Genomic DNA, 24,134 nt, shown 5'->3' with positions numbered 1-24,134 from the left:
GGTAGATGCAATAGAAGAATCCTGCATTCTAAATAAAGAGTTTGTGCTACCAGCTTTTCACCTTTCTGCACTTGCTTAAAAAAAGCAAAGCACCCAACTGTATGGAGGGGATGGGCAGTCCTTTTTATGAGTGGATTTGTTTAAAAAAAAAAAAAAAAAATGCAAAAAACCCCCACCATAAAACTCCAAAGAAGAGTTATCAAGCATATGCACTGACAGTTTTTGCTGGTAGTAGCTAAAGCCAAATTGGAAAAGGAGTTGGTACCCGTATTGTCTTTGAGGACTAAGTTTGAAATTCCAGCCAGAAGAAAAAGAGGGTTTCTTAGGTTGTACAAGGGCTGGAGAACAGTTTGTTGGCTACACAGCAAGCCATGTAATCCAGGGGAAAGGTTGACCATCTGTGCAAATAGGCGAGGAAGCTTAACTCTGCACAGGGGAGTCGAAACACTTCTTGAATATGATATTGATGAACTCAAGAAATGGTTTCTGCCTCCCACACTGCTGCAGAGTGGTACCCTGTTGCAGTTGTTTTTCTTCGCTTTGCCTTACATAAATTGAATTGAATACAGAGCATATTTTTATCCTCATTTGGGTAGATCCCAGGCACAGTGATTAAAATACTTGGTCTTCTAAATACCTATTAGATTTTGGTCTTGCATTTAGTTGGACTGAGTTGACCACAGCTTAGCTATGTTAGGAGCTTGATGTTCGTTCACGCCACCTATTAGCACAAAGAGAAAATTAATAGAAGCGGCTGCATCTCCTAGGGCTTCCCTGATGCCTTTCCTTGAAAGGGCAGAGGGTCTGTTTCCTCCCATAAGAAAACCAATCTGGACCTCCCCTCCCTAAACAGAAGGGTCCTACTGCCAGCTGAAAAAAGAAGCACACTGCCAGCTGTGCAAATCTGTCCGTACAATGCTGCCAGCAATTTCTTTCCCTTTTCAGCCCGTAGGGATGTCTGATGCCATACACTCCCTCTGCATGCCCCTTTCTAATTTTGGCCTCTTGTGCTTGAGGGAATTTAAAGTGAACTTTCATGTGCCAACTCCATTGTAATGTTGGTGGTGCTTAAGAATGCTGCTCTGCAGTATTTTAATATCAAATGTGTGACTGGAGTGATGCAACATGAAACTTTAATTTCTGTGGCATGATTAACAGAACACTGGGTTTGTACGGTGGACCCTGAGGGACCTGTTCTTCAGGGGTGCTGTTGGGATTGATCACACTCCTGTGCTGTAAGAGTTGCACATTTGGAAGGGTTCCCTCCTGTGACTTTCATAACACCACCTCATTTAAGGGCATTGGCTTACAAAGAAATTTCATCTTGAAAATAAAGCTTGTCTTGCTGTAGTATTACTTTTTCTCTTTTAAAGCGCAGTAAATGAAAATTTACATGACCAGCTGCTGGCCTTCAATGATGAAAAAGCTACTGTGAGACTAAAAGTTCATGTCAGGCATAAACAGCAAGGGGTCTGTGGTGTAGTCCCCACAGTTACCAGTGAGACACACTCCATGGACATTGCTAATGGCTGAAGCAAGGAGTGAAGTGCTTATGCTGTTCCAACTACTTGTTCTTAGTGAGCTGTTAGTGCCAAGTCCCCTCCAAGCTGGAGTTTTTGTGAACATTCTCCTCCATTATTTTTCAGGAGGGTTTTCTTTGTCCTGGATATATGCTTTTGCATTCATCTGGTGAGGCTTCCTTCACGAAACAATACTCTGTGTGTGTGGTGATACCTCAGCTCTGCTGATCTCCAGGCTTTGCTTTATGAATGTAAAAGAGGTTCAGCTGAGGCTAATCAAAGTCTCTCTCGAGCAGCTGTCTCTCTGCTGTCAGCTGAACGTTGCATTGCAATTTTTTTACTCAAGAATGTTGGTGATTTTATTCTCAAGTCTGTGTCAACCTGCTTAACAGGGCACAAAAGGAACAGTCCCTTTTCTTTATTATTTCTTGCTGCTAATGCAAAGAAAAGAGACAATAATTCCTTCTCACAGATACTACCTATTTTTGTAATTCTTTCTTCTGGCATTAGGTCCATGTTGAAATTTCCAAGATCGTTGCTCTCTCCTGTTTGCAAGTCCCAAGGACTTCCAGTGTTTGTTAGTCTAGGAGCTAGAATGGCAAACAGAAAACGGACTCTACTGCCAACACATCGTTTCTGTTTCTCAGTGGTGTAGTCTCCTCGGTTACTTGACTTATTTCCCAGTCTGCACCCGGACCACTGATGTAACGTTGCCTCCCTCTGTTCTTTTGTCTGCTATACATCAGTCTGGAGTGCTTACGTTTCCTCCTGTGCTGTTCCAGTGTTGTGCATGCTGAAGTTGAGGCATCACTCTTACTGGTGCTAAGGAGGATCTTGAGGTGTGTGTTAGTGCGGGTGCAAGCGGAGCTTGCGCGTAGTTTGGCCAAGCTGGTTGGTGGCTCAGGACTTACCTGAACACACGAATGACGCTGTTAGTGTTATTCACAGCTTCCATCTTGTGGAAGCTGCATTTCTCAGAAAGAGCAAACTGAGCTTTGGGAAAATTGCATGTAAATAAACTTGTAGTCCATGAGGAAGTGTTGCATGTGTAAGCCTTGGCTCTCTCTGCAGTCTATCCCTGCACTCCTGTAGTTCTTTCCTCCTCTGGATCTTACGTTTCTTCTCAAGAACTGTCTATCTGGTTTTCAGATGCCACCTTCAGCTCCTTATTCTGTGTTACTGCTATGCCAAAATGCTATTGATATGGAGATGGGTGGGTAGTATCTTGACTCTTTGATGCTCAAACCACCTCTTTTTGTGAATGTGTGATGCTTATGCTGATGATATTTATGGATAAATCAGAAGATAGATGACAGAAGGAAACAGCGTAATGTCTGAAGTATTGTAAATGTCAATTCTTTAGTTTACCCGTATGCAGTCTTTCTGTATAAGCACTCTTTAGACTTTCTGAAGTCAGAATAAAAAATGTAGAGGAGAAAAATAGCTTCTTGATCTTCACCCAGACATTTTCTTAATGTTATCTTTTTACTGCTAAGGATTCAATCTGAAGACTTTATGATTTTGTGTTTTGGTAAAATCACATCTTTTTACTACCTGTAATCAAGAACTTTTCCAAAGGTGGTATCGAAGCTGCAGCCCACATTCTATTATCTAGGAGGCTTAGAAGTGGGGTTTTTAGGGATGCTGCAGCTTTATTACTTTCTTGCATTTTAATAGCTGCCCCTGAAGAGGAAGGATTAGTGTTTATGGACTACGCCTCTAGGTCTGTGTTGTGATGACATCCTGTTGTCTGGTTTTGTTTCTTTGAAGAGTCCCTTTAGACAAAACTATGAATCCTCTTCCTCTTTACCCTTCGGCTGTGTACTCTTGTCTTTATTTGGAGGCTCTACTCACTCTAGGTATTGCTATTTAATACTTCACGTTCCTGGTGACTGATGTGCTTGGTGTCCTTTAGCTTAACAACTTGAAACTCAGCATCTCAATTAACAACTGATGTTGCAGTTCCAAGAATCCATTAGTAATTTTACAATGTGTACTCTTAATTCTTAACAGGAAAATAATTTCATGCAAGTCTTCCAGTTGCTTTAGTGTCCTCTCTTTTGAACGAGGTGTTTGAGATACCTACCCTTTTGAAGTCATTGGTAGGCAAACTGAATATTTAATAGTTACTCTGTTAAGCAAGATGTAGAGGAAAGCCTCTCAGTGTAATGGGTTGTGTGATACTTAGTGAAATATGTCTAATAGAGTTATCAGTAGAGACTAGGGGTGAATTGTCTTACTCAGAATCAGCATCACATTCTGAAAGAGATGGAGCTTGAAGCTCACCACTGCTTGTTAAGATTTCTTGACATGAAGTAAAAAAAAATGAGGTTTTTCTGAGCATGCTGTTTGCTTTAAACTGAGAACTAGACAAACACGCCTGCCCAGTGGCAATTCTGGCTAAGTGGAAATACTGATACTGTTTACTTCTGTGTATTTTTAGCTCTTCTCACTCTTGATATTGGATATTCCACTTCCAGGTAGTCCAGCAACCATCAGGAACTATTGTAAAGCAAGTATCCACGCTCCCACAACCCTCAGTGCTCACCCTACAGACATCTGCTGACAAGAAGATGCCGCTGAATACACTTGTTCAAACCAACCAGTTTCCTGCAGGTAAAGGGAGAGGAATGTTGAGGTGTAGAAGTAAATGCAGGCTGTTGGTAGATTGTAGGAAGGTGGCTATCTGTTGGGAGCAACCACTTTAAGTTGAACCTCTTTACTGTCTGCCTGAAGTTCTGATGAGAAAATCAGTGCCTCATCTACTTCTGGCACTTGTTAAAAGTATATCAATCAAACATTTGTGCTGGGACTGAGCTCCTTGCAGTAAACTTTCTTTAAACAATGATGCTTTTGAGAGTCATTTCATGAGACCTTGTTTTTTTCCTTCAACAGGTTCAGGTTGATGCAGAATAAGAGTTTGTCTCAACCAGCCAGTTTTCACTTAAATGTTTCACTTGACAGTACAGAGGAGGGTGTTTGAAAGCATGTAAAGTTTTTGTCCATACAGAACATGTAGAGTGTAAGATTTCAGAGTGTCTGGTTTTCAAGTGGACCTAATTACTTGGTTTTGAATCTGCAGTAGCCTTTGCTGGAAGAAAGAACTGGTAAAGCAGTTGTCTTAGCGTTTTACTTTCTACTATAGCATGTTCTTTGTTTTATTTTAGGTTCCATTCTGAAACAAATTACCCTGCCAGGAAATAAAATTCTGTCGCTTCAAGCATCTCCTGTTCAGAAGGCAAAAATGAAAGAGAACGGAGCAACATCCTTCAGGTAAAAATAAACATTATCAGAAGTTAACAATAGAAACAGAAGGAAGAGACAGCAAGTATAGAGGTGGGAACAGAGCCCAAATAAAAGAAACTTTCTTTAGAAACTTTTTTCTGATATGTGTTTTTCATGTTACAATACTAACTGGCAAGGGAGAACCTGAAAATTTTTACCTCATCACAGATGTTAATTATTCTTAGTGTAAGAAAGCTGTCCTGATGAGGTGATAGCATGATGAAAATCCAACAAGAGTGCATCAATATGTGTCAGTTTTTCTCTTGTATACAATTACTAATCTAGTTACCTCGTATTAAAATCTCTAAGTAGGATTAAAGTAGAGGTAACCTCTGCTTTTTGCAGACAGCTGGATAGCATTGAACTGTTGCTTGGACTGGCTGATAACTTTCCTAAAGCTCTGTGCTGTATTTCAGAATATTTTTATTAGCTCCTCTTACAAGCTCATTTCTGTATGTAGAGGTCCAAGTCTTTGACTACATCTCTAATTATGACTTCTGGCATATTCTCTAGGCCTTTAAATTACAAGAGTGCTTAAAGCTTTTAGTTCTGGTAACTGATTAACTTTTCAAAAGCAGAAATTACTTTTTGTAGCTCTGAAACGTAATGCTGGATCAAAGGTACAGACTGCCATAAGCATTATTGGTCTTTCAACCTTAAGGCAAGTTTGAGGGGGAAAAAAAAGAAGACATGATGACACCTTTGTCTTGTTGACCAGTTGACTTCCCATCTCTTGAAAGCTACAGCATTGAGTGCACTGATATAGCTGTTGTTGTTTACAGTAACATACAGCATACAGCGAACACTTAAAACAGGGGTAGCCAGAAGTTGAAATGAAAAGCTCATATTAGAGCAGCAGCTCTGTTAGCTGCCTCAAGGTCTTATAAAACAACTTCAAAATTAATGTGGGACATAATTTTGAGTAGTGATGTGGAAAAAAAAGAAAAGCTTCATAAATATCACAATTTTTAAAAAAGCAACAAACCACCACATACAAAAAAAAGGAATTTCTTTTTTTCTGTGATCTTCCTATTGGAATATATTAGCTGTCTTAGAATAAAAAGGTTCTTGAAGTTTCTTCCCTGAATTGTTAAATTCTTAGTGTAGGAAAAAATCTGCTTTTACATTGTGATCCAAGGTAGATTTCTGTTCTTGCTTTTGGAATCTGATTTTCAAAGTAGCATAAGTCCATGAAAATTTAGGTGGAAAATCTCTAACTCATCTTGAATTTCTCTAGTAGAGCCCTGTCTCTGAAGAATTTGTCTTTGCGTACATTCCTGCTGCTTCTTCTATTCACAGCTATAATCAAACTTTATGACTTTAGAAACTACATATGACAGTCTTCATATATCTGAATGTGGTCAGTGCGTACCTGAACTCTTGGCTTCCCTCAGTGAAGTATTTGTGTCCTCTGAGCAGGTCTTGCACCAGGTAGTGTTAACAGGGCAATAGCTGTTCCCCAGTAAGCTGTGAAGTGGTTTGCTCTCTTCTGTCTGACATTCAGAATTCCCAGTACAGCTGTTCTTTGTGACCTGCGGTGCATCAACTGCTGATCATGTGCGAGGCGGAGAGAGGCGCCATGGCCTGCTCTTATGAGTAGAGAGTGCGTCTTGTAATCGGTGTGATTGTATGTGTGACACTAATGAGAGTGCTCTTGCTGTGCACTCTCATTGCAGTATGTCATCGAGCCTGACTCCCTCTGCCGTTGTGTGACTAGGTTAGGTTAGGATTTGGGAATGTAATACTCACTAGGCTGTACTTACTTAGATGCAGTTTGACCTTGTCTGCTCTGTAATGGGCTGATTTAGTTTGCTTGAGATGAGCAGTGGAAAAAATGGTGATTTCCTGTCCCCCAGGCAAACGAACAAACCCCCCCCACCCCCAGCAAAATACAAAACATTCCAACCTTCCAGATACTATTTCAGCTAAGCATGGACATTGCACCATGGCATGTTAAGAGGCAGTCTGTTTTAAAAGCATCAAGACTTTTGTAAGCTGATCTACACATTTATGTAAAGTATATGCTAGGGCACCCTGGAAAAAAATAAGTCACATATTTCATCTTCAAATACTTGTTTGACTCCTTTCCGTTTAATAAAGTTGTTCTCCAAAGCACATGCAACTTTGACTTGTGTGTTTTGTCTGGAATGTACTAACAGTCTCAATTAGCAGGCAAACAGGAGTGAGACAGCAGAATGGAGCACATCTGGGCAGCTGCTTCCCTGCCCCGTGGTAGTGGTGAGTGCTGGTGGTTCCTGGTTTACTGGAATTGTTCTGGCCCATGTAGTCGTCAGTGACAGTGCACAGAGGTTTGGGTTAAATGTGCTTAAATCTACTTTTCCCTTTCACTCCTGTATAAAATGGAGTAAAGTAAAGATGGATTCAGGAGCAGACGTGCAGTAGTCAGACACCAGAGGGTGCCACAGACTCACTTTTCTGGCAGCAGAGGGAAATTCATAGATGTGAGGTGCATCTGCATTGCTTGGGCTTCTTTTCAAGTGAATATTCAGTATAAGTGTCAAATCTGACTTCATGCAGTGTAATGCTCAGAACTCTGAGTTCTGTTTTCCACCTTGTCCTGGTAAGCTTAAATCGCTGGAGACTCATAACAACTGGAAGAGTTTTCCTGTTGATTTCTGAGTGTGACATGATCAAATGCAAAAAGAATTAAAGGAAGTGGTGCAGAAAAGGGACTTTATGGAGGGATTGCTGAAAGTGAAAGCAAACCAGTATCCAACAGAAACACCTGTATGTACACTCTGGAATATTTTAAATTTTTACCTTAATAGAATGATTTTTATAGCATACTCAGAGTGCATATATAACCTTACTTAAAATGATTAAAGTTTATTTGAACAAGGAGAAATTAATAGTGAAAGGTACAAACTTACCATGGCTTCTGAAACTTTTATTAATCTTTAGCAAGTACTGTTTCTGAGGAAATGTAATGATAATTTCTTTGGGTTAAGTAAAATAAGTGCAGTAGTGTTTTCATATCTTGCATCAAAGCTAATGACTCAGTGACTTAATGCAAACTTAGTCTCACAGTGAAAAAGTTAGAATTGGTCCTTAGAAACAATACAGGTAGAGATGTTGCATATAAGCCCTTGTACGGGTGTACTCATAAGAGAGACTGTGTGCATGGAAACGTATTCAAGAAAATTGTAACCTGTTAAAGGCAGGGTTATAGAGAAATTAAAGTTGTATATTTAGAAAGGGGGATAGATGTATAGTATAGAAGTTTACGTCCTCCTTACTTGAGTGTTTGGAGTATGTGGCCAAATTAAAAGCAAAAATGATTTCCTGAAGCTGCGTGCTATACAGTTGTGTCTGAGGTGCAACCATCCTTCCAGTGGGGTAATGTCAGGTTCCAGCATTGATAGCTTGTGATGTGTGTTTCTGGTGCTAGTTATGCTTATTTTGTCATCTCCTTTGTTAGTAGGCCCATGGCAGTCTCACTGCCATCAGCAAAGACTTCTCTGTAGTGGTCACTAAGAAGAGGAAACTGGAGTGAACTTGTGAAGATCAGTTAGCACTCAATTATCATTCAGTGAAGCTTCATTTACACAGTTGCTGAAAGTTCAGGGTCTCTGCTAGGCTGATAGAGCCTGAGTAAACACTTGGAACTGCTCAGTTGCTGATTGTGAAGGGGTACTAGGAGAGGAGCTGTTTCGGTGCTGATGACTTCAGCTTTGAATGGTAACAGCGGACATCCAACTGTTCTGACAATCCTGGGGTTTAAAACTTTTCTTAGCACGATGGATTTGGGGCACAAGCCTAGTCAGGAAGCTACAGTGTCTAGTTAGAATTAATGAATGGAGCTGGTTTGAGAATCTATTGTGTCTCCTTTTCCCTGAACACAACACACCGGAACTCCTAGCAATGAGGGCACACGAATGGAACTCATATTCTAATAACTTCAGCTTCTACCTATTTTCAGTCAAAAGACAGCCTCTAGGAAATCCCACATAACCCAGGAACGGCAAGTTTCTGGCTGACCCCTTGTTCAAGAGTTATTTAAACCACACAGTGTTTTCTGAAGGTGAACTTTATCAAACCTTGCCAGAGAATACTTTTCAGGAGGGGCGTGTGTGTTGGTTTTATTTTCTTCTTTTTCCAAATAAAAAGACCTTCAGATTGAGTGATTTATCTTACCTGTCTTAATACTGCAGACATCTGTTTTGATTTGGTCCTAAACCATGGAAGCCACCATTAGGGCCCTTGTCAGTTTGTGAAGTAAAAAGGCTTTCTCTTGGTGATCTAGAGTCCAGGAAAAACTTTCCCCACATGAGATTCATTTAATATCTTAACTTAAATTATCTTAAAAAAAAAAAAAAAAAGAGCTGAGGCACACAGGCTATTACAGCTCATCTGAGTGATGTTCGCTTTAAGTATACCAATTTTTAGTTTTTATTTTGAACACATAGTCCAAAGCTGCTACAGCAGAATCCAGCTAATGGAGGGGTGTTCACAGCTCAAGCTCTGCCACGGCACTTCAGAAGCGTGGCATCTTCCCTGCTATGTACATAAGTATGGTAGGACTGATCCAAAGGACAAGGTCTGGATTGGTTCTACTATATAATCAAGAACTGTTTGTATCCTGTGCTTTAAGGGAACTCACTAAAGGAAAGTGAAGATCAGGTCTGTGCTAATAAACTTGTGTTGTAAACTTCAGCTTGTAAGATAGACATCTTGGTTAGAAAATGGGCTTATTTTTAGTTAAGTGAATCAACATTCAAGTTTATTCAATGCTTGTTTCTACCTGGTGAATTCATTTTAGAAAAAATACCAGTCTACAAAAGCAGTGGTGCAGGGTTAGGGTTTGTGGGAACTTTTAATCTGGGTTTACGTCAGTCCGTGGTTTCCAACCTTGCTCAAAATTTCAGTTTCGTATAAAGGATTTGCGTGCCTAGCAGCTGAGGCATTAGCCAAATGAGGGTTTCAGAGACACTTGACTGAAGTGTGAGAGCTTTTAGGAGCTGTCTGTCCCTGTCCACACCCACACTAAACATCTATTGTATATAGGTATAGCCTTCAAGATATGTGAATGTGGCTGCTTGTTGATAGTCCAGAGACTTTTTCTTTGTATCTGTTCTAAACAAAGCATAAAATGTTGGTCTTTTCTTTTTTAGAGATGAAGATGACATAAATGATGTGACTTCTATGGCTGGGATCAATCTTAATGAGGAGAATGCGTGCATTTTGGCATCAAACTCTGAGCTCATTGGTACAGTGATTCACTCTTGTTCAGATGAACCATTTCTCTCTTTGGAAGCTCTTCAGAAGAAGATCTTGAACATAGGTGAGAGCAATGCACATGTAACATGTATGGATGGATGTAGTGTTTTGTTGCCTCTTTCATCAGCCAGCCTCCAGTCTTCGAAGAAGGACCTTGAACTATTAATATCTCCCATCTCAATTCATGTGTTTCTGCCAAACTATACTGAGCTTTTACTCCTCCATCTAGGAAACAACTGTCCTCTAGGGTTTTTTTTTAACATGGAAACAGTCTCAAGCACAGATGAGAAACCGATGCCACTTCAACATATGAGAAGTGAGCAACTTTATTACTCTTAAACTTAATGGGACAGTTAACAACCATAAAGATGCTAGTGTCAAAACACTTACATGTGCTTTTTTATCTCTGCAGCTTCTAACCTGATGCATTACACTAACTTTCCTAACAGTTTTTGCATTCCTCAGCCTGTTCAGGTATATGTACTCTATTGACCAGCATTAAGAAGAAGTTTGAAACTGCCAATACACACAGGGCAGACCTTTGTTTATGACTCCGTCTGTGGAAAAAAAACTTCCATTAATTTTATGCAAAAGAGGTGTTGAAGCTGTTTGTCTGTGTAGGGAGTGGTAGTGTGGAATGCGTGTTGAGTGCCTGTGACTACACTGCATTTCAGCTGTTAGCTTCTGAGCAAAGTGGTGACTGTTGCTTGGCAGTGCTGTGTTTTGTCAGAGCAGGGAGTGTGCATTTGTATAGTGGCACGCTGAGCGGTACCACTGCTGCCGACAGCAAACTCTGTGAGTGTTGCTCCGCTCCTTGCTCGTGCCCTCTGCCCCGTAGCTCTCTGTACTGGAACAGTGAGTTTTACAGCTGAGCATCCATGAAAGCCTGCGGTTGTACACGCAGTCATCGTTCTGTCACGGTGGTTTAGCTACGCCATCACCAAGTCTTTCTCCTTCTGGACACACCTGGTCCTCTCTCCAAAGTAGGCAGCTAACCTGTGACAAGCATGTAACCTGCAAATGCTACCTGCAGCCTCAGTACTCCTGCTCTCGTTAGCCAGGATGCATCATCTGAGCTGTGTGGGGCATAGTGCAGTGAAGTAAGTGCTGTGTTATTTGTGGCAAAGGGAAAATACTCATCAAAATTGGTGCCTAGAAGATTTTCTCAAAATTCAGTAGAGGATTAATCCATCCTTCTTGGAAAGTGTATATAAAGAAAAATTAAGAGCTCTTCAAAAACACAGAGTACTTCTAGAATAATTTGCTGGTTTGGGGTGTGAAGACAATTCATTGAAAGATGGAAAATAGAAGCCTGGCTGTTTCATGGCTGGCATGGTAGTTGTTCCACATTAATAATATTAGTAACAGGAATAATTCATGTCATAAATGAAAAGTGTTTGATTGCAAGGAAAGGATTATTGCTAGGGAGTACAACAATTCAAAAAATGAACACATCTACTTTTTAACCAAGCTCTCTTTGAATTAAGAAGTGTTTGTGTGGAGGGAGGTGTTGAGATTTGGAGGGATTTTACTAACTCTTTAAGTTGGTGTTTCGATGTTCTGATAGTCTAGTGAGAAGCTGCTGAAGAAGTATTGAAAAGTCCTTGAGCAGAATGAGCTTCGCACTCAGCTAAGCCACAGGCCAGTGCTTCCTGATCAAATACACTTTGATTGTATCTGGGAAAACATCCTAGATTCTCCCTGTCTTGCGAGATTGTTACTCATTTTCAGTTAGAGTAGCAAAGGCAAATGAAATAGGTGATTAGTTTTTTTACAGTGTGCTGTTTATCCATTCTTAACACTTCACTTGGCAGTAAATACCGAAATGGGTTTTGAAGGCGTGCTGTATATTGCATCATAAAGCATTACAGCTGCTGTAAATGCAGCGAGGGGCGAGGAAAAGCGCTTCTGACAGGTACGGTGCATGGGGCATGTGAAACTGCTGCCTGCCGTGCCCACCAGGGAAAAGTTGCTGCCGTCCAGGTGTCTGGATGGAGTCGTGTTGAGTGATCGATGGTGTCAACTGCGGGAAGGCTTCTCCGTCGGCAGCCGGCAGCCGCGGGAAGGTTACAGAGGTGATGCCCGGCTCGGGGTGCAGGGCCAGCACAGCTGTGCCTGGAGCTGTCACCAGCCTCGGTCGCAGCTGCTGAAACACAGGGAATCAGCAGCAGCCCGAGAGAAAAGGTTGAAGGTGATGGCAGGATGACCCCAGCTGGACTTGAATGTGTGCTGTCCGAGCTGCTGCCGTGGGTCGGCTGGGGCCTGTCTGCCCCGTGTCCATCAGCCAGGGCAGTTGAGAGGGTCCTGTGTGCCTGGAGTGCGCCGCAAAGCCCGTTCCTGCTCGTCAAATAAATGTCATGAGTTGTTAACAAGCACGGTGTCAAGCAGGGCAAAATGTAATTCTGTATTTTTTTTAATTACTGGAATTAACAGAATATGGCACTAATTTCTACAGCTACTGCTTCTCCCCCTCCCCGAACATGAAGCTTGATTTGTGTTCTTATTAACTTTGTCCTATAAATGACCTTGCAAGGAGAGTGGTTCTGGAGGCTAAGTGAAACAATGTCTATATTTTCTGAAGCTCCAGGCTAAGTTTTATTAATGTAATGTCTAAGATCTTTGAAGTTGTGACTTTACCAGGAAAATCATAATCTCCAAACCTTTATTCATAATGGGTATGACTTCCAGGGGGAACAGAATACCTGCTGTGCTAATTATTTCAATTATCAGCTACTACTAAAACACGTAATGGATTTTCTCTGCTTCCACAGGTAAAAGGCATGACATTACGGAACTTAACTCTGATGTTGTGAACTTGATCTCCCACGCTACACAGGAGAGATTACGAGGGCTCCTAGAAAAACTAACTGTAATTGCTCAGCACAGAGTATCAACCCACAAGGTAAAGGAAATCATTAGGCAAGTTTTGCACCAAAGTTTCCCTGCTTTGCAGCCTTGAACCTCTTCCAAGTGTAGGCGCATCATAGGCAATATGTGCACTTTCAGTAGCTACCAAAGGCTGGTTTTAACAGTTATAGCCAATAACTGTTCTATTTGATTTGTTGGACAGGTGCTCTTAAAACCCAGCATAAGGCTAAATGCATGCATTTCTTCTCTTCCATAGATTTGTTGCCCGTTACGCAAAATTTGTCTTATGTGTAAAGCTCTTTTTGCATGTTCTTGGTAATGGGTTGATTTAGGAGCTTGTGTTTTCCTTACGCATTTACTGTTGGTTGAACTGCAGTATTGATGCAGTAAAAAGCCTTGGGAAACTGAATTGAGTCTTTTACCTTCAGAAGGTGCTCCATGTGAAGACGGAGATCTTTTTGATCTTAAGATTTCCCCCACCACCACCCCCCCGATAATTCAGATTCCCTCCCCTCCCTTGATATGCTTGTATGGTACAAATGGGAAGCAATAATTTACTGGCTAAAATAGCCTTTTTTTTTGTGTCGTTCAATAATAAGGTATTGATCTCTATTTTCAATATGAATCTTAGAAAAAAAAGGAATTTAAATATATCTGTCAGCCCTTGAGTTCTTGTTTGTTTCAGTTTGGTTTTTTCACATGAACTTTATACTTAATGAAATTTAACAAGAGCAGCTAACTGATGGAATAGGAGTTGTTTTTGTACTGAACACTTTTTATAGGCCTTTAAGCACTGGAGCAGCAATAGTAAAGAGGAGGAACTATTTGGAAACTTCTAAGCATTTATGGCGATGTCTGAAGCAGTTGGAGTATGCTGTTCTTTGCCAGAAGAGAATGTAGCAGAAAAAAAATCAATACAGGAAAAGTATAAAGTTTTTTATGATAAGTTTTTGGAAATTTCCACATGTTCTGTGTTGTTTCTCTAAAGTGGAAGGTACAATTGAACTTGTGAGCAAAAGTGAGGAGGAACACTGAAGTCCTGAGTAACCAGTTGGACTTAGTGTCTTGCAGACACCAAGAACATAAGGAAATGGTTTTTGGACAGTAGGCTCTATGGGACTGATTTATTTCTCATTGAACTAAAAAAACAGATAGGTTTTTGTCTGATTGAATTGCCAGAAGCAATGATAAGATTGTAAGGCTGCAATAAGCTTGCTTTCTTTTCCTCTTCTCTCAAAAGCAAAACAAACAAACAAAAAGTAAGGAGCATAGTAATCCTAGAGGCACAGGTACCCCCTTTCCTTAGGAAGATGGTATTCTGCTACATAGGAGTGTCCTACAGGATTACATTTGTGAGTGATGTTACTGTGAGAGATGCTGACAGGCTTTTAGAAATCTAAGAATGGAACACTGCAGGGTTTTGGAGTCATGTTACTCGGTTGGTTAAAACCTGGTTCTAATAATGCTAAGATCACAGGCTTGATCCTCTGTACGAGCCATTCGCTTGAGAGTTGGATTCGATGATCCTTCTGGGTCCCTTCCAACTCAGAATATTCTGTGATTAATATATATATTTACATAACCCTGTATTGCACCTCCCCCAGTGCTTACCCCCTCTTCTCTTTTCCCTCTAGGCTATTGATTGGTACCGTTGTGCAGTGTGGGCTTCATGTATTTCAGATAATTTCCCAGAACCTTTCCAAGAGAGTCAGGTAGTTGCTTTGTAAGGCTTTGTATTGGCCTGTCTTCAGTACAAAAAACCCTACAGTAAGAGGAATAGGTGTGGCACAACCAAAGTAACTACTGTTAGGGTAGGAGTTGGTGTTCAAATGCCAGTAATTCATGGGATCATACTCAAGAAACTCTTCTTCCCAGTTTGCTCAGCTCATGCCTAGCAGCTTCCATCTGATGGATAGCCCTGCAGAGAGAGTGAATTGGCAGGGTAAAAGCTTCATACCATGCCACCATGTAGACTTGCCAACTTTTGCTAAATTTGATAAAAAACGAAGTATGTAATTGGAAGTTACCAAGTTAATTAGGGTAAAACTATCACGGTGGTCTCTTTATCTGAAGCAGGAGTAATCTTTCAGGTTGTTGTAAGCTGTTCTCCGTGATGCAGCTCTTGCTGCAGTGCTCTTATAGAGAGTAATGGGAATTAGCTGGCTGGTTTGGTTCCTCAGCTCCTTCTCTTCTACCAGCTGGAAAACTACTGTGGTTCTAAGAGTATGCATGTGACGTGATACCTAAGACAATAATTCATAACGACAACTAAGCACTACGGTGATTAAAGAACAGTTTTTATGTGTGTGGATTCATCCCAGCATGAGACAGCTGCCCTACTCCTGTGGCCGGAGCCCATGAGAGCAGGCATGGTGTGGTGCTGAGCTACAAACAGTGCTCCATGAAAACATTTTCCCCAAGTGCAGCTCCAAACTATATTATCTAGTAGGGTGATATATGGTGTGGGTGATATGGGTCATCATAACAGTTCTGGCTACAAGTTGTGAACAGGTATACAGCGTAAATGTTTTCCGTCTAAACAATCGCAGAGAAGCTTTTATAGTGGGACAAAATACAACTGCAGGTGTTCATCTTCTAAAAATTCCTGAAATAATCTATCTTAGAACAGTTGATGAGCTGAAATACTGTTATGGATGCACCCATTTCTTGTCACATATAAGGTTGTGGTAGTGCATTGGAGAGCTGCCGGTTGAGAGTCTGCCATTCCTAATTGGTATGGGGTCATGGATTTGGCTTAAAATATGTAAATATCTGACTCTGATTTCGGGTATTCTGAAGCGAAACACTTCTAAACTTTGGAAAAAATAATCTTCTGGTAATACAGCTTTCTTCTTTGTCCCTTTAAAAGGATTGTGGTATGGTGGTGGATTATTATAAGCTGCTGCTTCAAAACAAGTTGTACTAATGTACTGAGAGCGACTCAAAGTAGTGTATACTTTGTAGGGAGTGGTAAAAAAAACTTGAGTAGTAACAGAAGATGGGGAGAAGGTTTGTTGGACTTCATTGCAGAGCCACAGGCGCTGCTTTGGAAAGAAAGTCTCTGGTTGCAACATATGGTGTGGTTTTAGCCCCAGTTGGTAATACAGGACAATGGGGTGGCTCACTGAAAAGGACCAAACATAATACCAGGAGAGGGATTGATTTCATGCTCTGACTGGGTTGTGAGAATTCAGATTAGGAGACAACAGTGCCCCACAAGAAGACTTTTACTTTCCTTACAGCTTTTAATAGGGTGTGACTGGGTATGGGAGGAAGAGTCTTGAGTGTAGTGTGCTTGAAAACTAAAAATTGAGCAACTGAAGTAAGTGATATATACTGATAAGGCTATAGACTTAGCATGTAACCTTGCCTAAAATACAGCTGTGAAGTATCCAGTGCTTATATCCAGTGCTCAGAATGGTTGTATGCCAAAATTGGTTCATCAGAATGTGAGATTGGGGTAAGATAGAAAGAAGAGTTGCTGAAAGTACATAGTTTGTTTGACTGATAAAAATTTCTCAGGGAAACAAGTTCACAGAGCAACAGAGAAGGAAGGTAAGTATAGGATGTGCATTAAAAAGAGGTACAAACAGGTGGCACAGACATACCTCATCTAGAATGGTCTCCTTGTCTTGTTTTGCCTAATGCCCTCTGGCCAACACATGGCTTAAATAGCTTGTCTTTAGAAGAGCAACACAGTAAACCCTAGTTTTCCTTTGCCGGTTGACCACGTTTTAGATCTTTCCTTTCTCTGTCTTTCCGATCTATAGTAAATGTCAACTCAGGCTTTCTAGTGAATGAATTGTAATGAAAAATGAACCACTGATTGCTATTCTTGAGACCAAAGTGACCCTAGTTATGTTTCAATGCCTGTGTGTCCAGTTATTGTTGGAAATAGTCATTAGTATTCACTGCCCTGGCTTTGTACAGGTGGTTGGACCAGATGACTTTCCTGGTTTACTTTTCAACATAAACTATTCTATGACTTGAGAACATTCACTGAGGCAAAAATATGTATTCTTAAAGCTATAATAAAGCATATATAATACATCTCACTTTCTTCACCCCAAGATTCATTATAACTAGTTCTGAACCACTCCTCCACTGCATAAAACTTTTTTGGAAACACCAGGTGATTCTTATTTCAACTTCTGCATTAAATGGCTGAAACTAGAACACAAAACACTAAAAATGTCAAATTTTTTCTCCTCTTTAAAGGGAAAGGCTATTTTCCTAAAAATGTTTGGATATGAAGTTGCTGGTTTAAAACAAAATTTTAGTCTTTTAACTAAGGTTAGGGAAGACTGTTGTAATTGTAGTCATTATAGACTAGATGTTTTTAATGTCACTTGTTCAATAACCTCTTACTAGTTACAGATACCTAGAAACATGCTTCAGTGGAGAGGAGATGTGTAAATGACTTACCTACCACCTAAAGTCTTTCTAAAACAGCCTACACTTTTCAGCTTTGAAAAATAGTGTTGTTCTCTTTAGATTTTTCCCATTGGGTTTGTTAGCTCTAACTGTGTCTATAAAGGCCTTCTTGTCTATAACAAACTGCTTTTTTCCAGGGGAGCGATAAGTACATCGTTTGTAGTGACACCAGAGCACAGCTGAGATTTCTTGAAAAGCTTGATCACCTAGAGAAGCAGAGAAAAGATGAAGAGGAACGTGAAATGTTGCTTCGAGCAGCCAAGGTAAGATTCTTGCTTTCCAAGGAAGTAGTCATGTCCTCTAGATTGGTGAATGTCTTCAGGTTCCTCCTATTTCTGTTTTTAAATGTAGAAACCATTAACCCTGTTCCTGAAAATTCATAATGTTTAGGACAATTTAGGCTTTACAGAAAAGGATTTAGCGTATTTACACATTTAAAAAAAAACAGGAGTTCTTTGAAATGTGTGATGGGGTGAACTCTGCTTTTGAGATTATTCCTACTGGTCAAAATTAAATAAAAAGCCAAAAATGTCCTTCCTGGATCTATTTTTGGCTCTGAAACTGAAGGCTGGTGAGATCCACCACCCTGCCAGATGTATTTATTTTCTGTAGTCAAGATCAGAGGGCTAGCCCAGCATCCATGAAGCCCTGATGAAGCTGTTGTAGTATAGAATAAGTACCTTTCTTCTCCCTTCTCTTTCCTCAAGAAGAGAAGCAGGAAAAAAATTCTATAGATGTCGCTCTATCAGGTGAGGCTTGATCATCTTCTGTGTGGGGTTTGTTTGTTTTCAGTCCGAATTCTGGAGCCCCTTGGATGGAAACCTAATCTAGAGTTGAAAGAACTGTGTTGGGCTTGCACAAATACAACTCCCTTTCTTTCCTATACTTCCTGTCCTTTTTAAGTGTCTGCTGCTGACATGAACAACATCATGCCTCGACTGGACCTGACTGACAGTGTTAGCATCATTTTCAGCTTAATCTTGCTTCAGGCTACAGCAGAGGCAGCCGGCCCAGATGAGGAGGGGTGTGCACGTATGTGCATGGAGGGGGATGGAAGCCAGTCTGGATTGAGGCATTCACCCCTGGAGCTAAATCTTTCAATCACCAGAGAAAATTGTCATTATTAAATATTTAACGGATACGATGGTGTTTGGATGCCAGTAATTTCTGTTCAATCTTTCTCCTCTTGCTTTGCTAGAGCCGTTCCAATAAAGAAGATCCAGAGCAACTGCGGTTAAAGCAGAAAGCGAAAGAGGTAGGACTTTCCAGTTACCATGCTTGCCTTTGTGTGTTGAGAGAAGGTTGGCAGCCCTGTCCTGGCAATTAGGTCAGGGTTTATTTTGCTGCTGCATACCATTTGCAGAGGCCTTGGGGAAGGACAGGAACTGCCACAGGCAAGGGCAGTGCTTCAAATGAGGTCAATGAATTATGAGCTCTCTTTTTTTAACATTTTATTTTTTGCAGTTTCAGTCCTGTCTAGAAACAGTCCTTTGTAAACTGCAGCAGTACACTTGTTAGGAATATAATGTGGGATTAGGAAAGAAAAAAAAAAAAAAAAGAAACTTTGAGATTTAGCATCTGGGACTGTACAATAGGCTACATTTTTCCAGGGTAATTGTTCGTTTTGTAAATCTGATACTGCTTATAATTCTTTGGCTGGGAGGCGGTACTGGGATTTAGTTTTAAATGGAAAACGCCTCTGGCTTTTAATTTTCTGGGCCCAGCAGTTTTCTGTTCTGGAATGGAGCCCTTGTTTCACACAGTTCATGTTTAGCTGCAGGGGTTTTAGTTTATAGCTTAGACTGGTTAAGCTTTTACTCCCAGAGGCCTCTGCATAGCAACTGTAGAAATCAACAAATAAGTTCATTTATGTCTGCAGCCTCCTCTCAGTAGCTGACTTTTTACATTTCCCAATATCCATTTCCTGACTTTTCTAGCCTGAGAGAAAAAAGCTCCACTAATTGGAGCTTATTTTAATTGAGCCTTAATATTGGATCTCACTGGAGTTGCCCCCAGAGCTACTGGGAACAGAATGAAATGAAAGTACCTGAGGTTGAAGATGTGTGTGCGTGTGTATGTGTGTGTGAAATTTTTCACTTGACCTACAGATTCTTTTCCCTGCTGAATAAATCATCAAGCCTGTTCACATTTCTGATTAAGGATCTGACAGCAGACGATAATAAAGACAATTGAGGTGTGAGACGTGTGATACAGAGCTGAAGAAATTGGTTTCTATAGTTACTTGACTGATTTCATGCAATTTTTAAGGATCTTTGTGCTAAATGAGAGTGATTTTTCTGAGCAACCTTTTTCCTTAACTGTGCCTCTTGAACTATGAAATTTGTTGTTGCTTAACATTACTGCATTTGGCTCCTAGGTGCCAGCAGCAGCAGCAGGTTATTTATGAATGCTTTAAAGGCCCTTATTGTTTGGATTAATGTAGGAGTCCAGGCAAAACAAATGGAAATCCAGTAAAATAGTATTCGAATCAATGCTCTGGATTTGCACCATAGAAGAAGAAATTTGTAAAATAAGAGAAGGAGCTTGCTTTACTGTCTATCTTTTAATTCTTTGTTTCTGCTTACAACTCTTTCTTCATTCCTACAATCTGTGAGTACAAAGTTGCCCTAAAGCCCTTTCCAAGTTGCCTCTAGTGCCACCAGGATCAACAATCAGTGGGTGATGCTAATCTGTCTTGTTTTGTAGGTGACTTTACCTCTGCATCATCTGATTGTTTCTAGACATTCTTTCTTTTATTAAAAGACTGCAAAGTAATTCATTTATGCAGCTTCTTTTCTCTTGTTCTATGAACAATAACGTGTAGGATCTTGAAAAATACTCTGTATAGGTATGTGTTTTGGGTCTCTTTTTAGATTAGTTGGTATTGTTAATGAGATTTCTTTTAAAAAGTAGCATGTGGGTGTACAAAAAAGGAGCCAACAGAGCGAAGAAGGCATGTAAGTTTAGTGCTTGGTGTTCTACTGTGTGTTGAGTTCACCTCCTTCATCTTATCTTGTGCCAGGCTAACACAGCCTGCATCACATTTGTCCTGCATGTTTCTCCATGCTGTGCTGCTCCCAGAGTGACAGTCTCCAACTGCTTCACCAAAAAAAGAGGAGACAAATGTGCCTCTTGAGAAAACGCAGATCTTTGTGCTTGTATTTCCTTGCCCTCTGTCCTGTTGCTTTGTTCTCCACAAAATGAGTCAGCCAGAAGCTTCTCCAGGCTTGACATGGAGAATGGATAAACCCACCTTTTGTGCCTGTGATGTTTTCTTATCTGTGAGCTTGAGTGGATATGAGAGCAAATGCGGCTGGAAAAATGTAGCACTTTATTGACAGTTTGGAGATAAATGGTCAGCACACATTTGCATTAAAAAAATGCAAACATGAATAGATCTGAAATAAGCAAAATAAAAATCAATGAATATTCCAAGACTAAAACTGGTAACTAAAGCATGGTGAATACTGGGATGAAGGTCTGAAATGGCTTACCCTTGTCTGTCTATCTTGTTATGTTGCGATTATAGTTTGCTCATAAGAAACCAAACTTGGAAACTTTGATACCTCTTTCAGCTGGAATCAGATCTTTTCCAGGTCAGTCTGGTTAAGTATCCACTGGAAAGCCTGATCTGATTGTCCACTTGTAGTTCTTTAAGGAGGAATGTGGACCTGCCTTCATCAAAGCTCTTTTATATCTTTATGGTAACCCCGGGGAGAAGGGAGAATGTGTGGGGTAATGGCACTGTAGCATGTTCTAAAGCAAAGTTTCCCAAAATGCAGGGTGTACATCCTAACAATGAATACTTATAAATCCAGGATGTGCTGTCATCCAGCAGCTGGAGGCAATGTCTTAACATTGCTGGAAGTACATCCAGAGACTCTGCAGTGGATTCTTTTATCCAAAAGGCTATACATAATTGCTGTGACCTTTTCATCCCTTTTTGCATGACCTATTGCCTCAAACTTCCCCTATGCTAAGTCATTTACTTTCCTATATTCTTAGTCTGTGTAGCCTGCTATGAATTAAGTCTTTATTTACTTCCCCCTTTCACCTGTTTCGGCAGATTTTAATACCTATGGAAAGTGCACATTTCTTCAGAGACAGCTGCAAGGTTAGCCCCAAGCTGCTGCTTTGTGCACTCAAGGATTTTGTCCTTACTCTCCTCATGGACCAGCTCTTTGTGCAACGGTGTTCCTGAAGTCTGGGTAAATTAACCCTGTTTTTCATTGTGCCTTATCTGCCTCTTCAGACTGAGAGGATACAGGCTTCTCATTATCGCTGATGCTTGCACTATTAAACCATAACTTTTTTAGGTGGTTTCTGCTATTTCCTGTTCTACTCTCTGCAATAATTTCAGTTAAAAAGAAAATGCTCAGTCAATACAATTCTTGAAGCTGTATTTGTAGTTCATTTGTGGCTTCATCCTTTTTGTGAAATGAGCTTACGTAAATTGAGTAGCAGTTGTAGGATACTGTCAAATGTGCAAGCAAGTCATCTGAACAATGTGTCCCAGAAGACCTGTAAAAATGTCTGTATTAAACAGTGTTAAAATTCTATAATTTTAAATGTAAACCTGATCTCTTAGAGTCATTGAGGTTGGAAAAGACCTCAAAGATCATCAAGTCCAACCAGCACCGCCAAGTCTTAGACCACAAGTAAACCATGACTCTACCTGCTGCATTTACACATCTTTTAAATACCTCCAGGGATGCTGACTCAGCTGCTTCCCAGGGCAGCCTGTTCCAATGCTTGATATCCCTTCTTAGTGAAGAAATTTTTCCTAATTTTTTTGTACTTCTGTCCCTCATCTTCAAAGTGAGTGTGCTTTTGTAGTATGGCTTCAGGAAGCTTAAGGCTGAGCCTGGACAAACCTTTCAGAATATATGTGGGCAAAGTTGCTGCTTTGGGTTGAGCAGGTGAACAGGTGTTTTACTGATTGCATCTTTGCTTATTTCCAGAGTAGCTACCTTTATCTCTGCTCTTACCTTGTGTCACTTTGCAGCATCTATCAGTGGATAAAGGTGAGCAGCTTCATCTTGAGCAAGGGGAAGAAATGGGCGGAGCAAGCACCTGATGGGCAGCAGATCTGCCTGCCCTATTCCTTGCTCCATCAGCATCTGTGTTCACCTACAAGTGCACAGATCTTCCCATTCACTTGTTCCTGCCTGCTTGACACACTTGTGCATTTTTTTGACACAGATACAAGGCAACAGTAGATGAGATGCTGAGAAAATTCAATACCTTTAGTATCAACTGACGGGGAGGAAAATAGCAAACCCTAGGGTTTTTGTAGAGATTGAACAAAACCTATAAAAAAAATCAAACAGAGAGTCAGCATGATTCCAGTGAGTTCTGGGTGTTACATAGTAATGACTGATTTTTAGTTGTTCTGTAGTATCTTTTTAACAGTCATCTTTTTTTCCTGTTTCATATATCCATCCTAACTCCGTTATTTCCTCTCACATTCTCAGGTAACAAGTAACTGTAACCTGATTCTTTACTGCTCTCCCTACCGCCTCCAACCCAGATTTTTCAAGCTCTTTGTTTCCTTTTTCCCCCCCACACCTCTTGTGCTGCTTCTATATTTAGTCTTCAGGACCTCATGGTTCAAATTCTTTAAGACCGTCCTTGTGGCAGGGGAAAAATTAACCATGACCTCTCAAAAAAGCAAACACAAGATGCTGCAAGCAAAATAAGATCTCATTGCTTTTTATGAGCCTTCAGTGACATCCTGAGAGCTTCTGCTTAATTACCTGATTTATATTATCTTTATTGTTCTGTAGTGTTTCTTGCCTGCTTCTGCATGTTTTTAGAGGGAAAAAAAAGCACTATTATTTAAAAGACATACATTTTGTTAGCTGTAGTGTAGCCCTACAAATAACAAGAGGGCTATCATCAGAGACTTGGTGTGCTACAAGTCTTGCAGAAAATCAGGGATGGAAATCCTGTAAAGCGTTAGATTATTGAGCAAGCTAAAAAGCAAACCAAATGCCTGTTTATGTGACATTCATATTGGTTTTTCGAAGAAACATAAGAAAAGAGCAGCTGAGACACTGCATCGAAAACCACCCTAAAACCATCTGGCTGAAAGATGATAACAACTATCTTTAGTGAAAAACAAACCTCCACAAAACTCCATTAAGCGTGTTTTTGCATTTCCAAATAGCCTTTTCTCAGTTTCTCTGAAAAGATGGAAAATGGACACATAACCAGCTCTAAGTATGGCCTTACATTAGAAACTTGCTAATGGAGGAAATTTTAGAACTAAAGGTACAAAAAGGAAATTATAATGGAGATCCAGAGAATTCTGTGCCAAGAAGGAGTGTTGGATGGGTGGACTGTGTGATGAGATGAAGAGACTGGCAGGTGGAAGAAGGACTTAAACTTTAGCTTGGAGACCTCGGGAATGAGTGAATAAATTATTGTTACAATATTGTGCTTTTGGAAGAACTCTGCTTGGTTTCAAAGTAATGTCTAGCAAGGGCTAGATAAGGCATGTTGGATAAGGCAGATCTGCTCAGGGTCATTGAGAAGTCTTCTCACACGTGACAGTATCTGACACAAAAACTATGGAGCATGGTTTTGGTGTGGTGTGCTGTAGCCTGTTTCTTGGCCTTTCAACAAAAGTAGCCTAGGCAGTTTCTGAAAACACAGGGCTTGATGCTGGATGCCAGACACCCAAGATTTTCCTTGGGCCTCCAAGTAAGGCAAGCTGATGGGGCTGCACAGGGGAAAGCATGCTCCAGGTGTTCTAGAAAACACAAGATTGTATCAGTAATTGTTAAG

At 40.5% G+C, this 24,134-nt stretch overlaps 1 protein-coding gene across 1 annotated transcript in view; it reads left to right on the top strand.

Annotated features, from left to right (window-relative positions):
- TAF4B (TATA-box binding protein associated factor 4b) overlaps nt 1–24,134 on the top strand; it is a 71,705-nt gene that overhangs the window by 28,082 nt on the left and 19,489 nt on the right. Inside the window, 6 exon segments of the mRNA XM_050323312.1 lie at nt 4,001–4,136; nt 4,688–4,793; nt 9,938–10,107; nt 12,815–12,945; nt 17,483–17,608; nt 18,544–18,600. Of these exon segments, the coding sequence (XP_050179269.1) occupies nt 4,001–4,136; nt 4,688–4,793; nt 9,938–10,107; nt 12,815–12,945; nt 17,483–17,608; nt 18,544–18,600 (726 nt within the window).

The sequence above is a fragment of the Myiozetetes cayanensis genome, unplaced genomic scaffold, assembly GCF_022539395.1.
Source record: "Myiozetetes cayanensis isolate MyiCay16 unplaced genomic scaffold, myiCay2020 scf1, whole genome shotgun sequence".
Taxonomy (NCBI): domain Eukaryota; kingdom Metazoa; phylum Chordata; class Aves; order Passeriformes; family Tyrannidae; genus Myiozetetes; species Myiozetetes cayanensis.
Note: the sequence above shows the minus strand (reverse complement) of the source record. Positions and strands in the feature narration are given on the sequence as shown.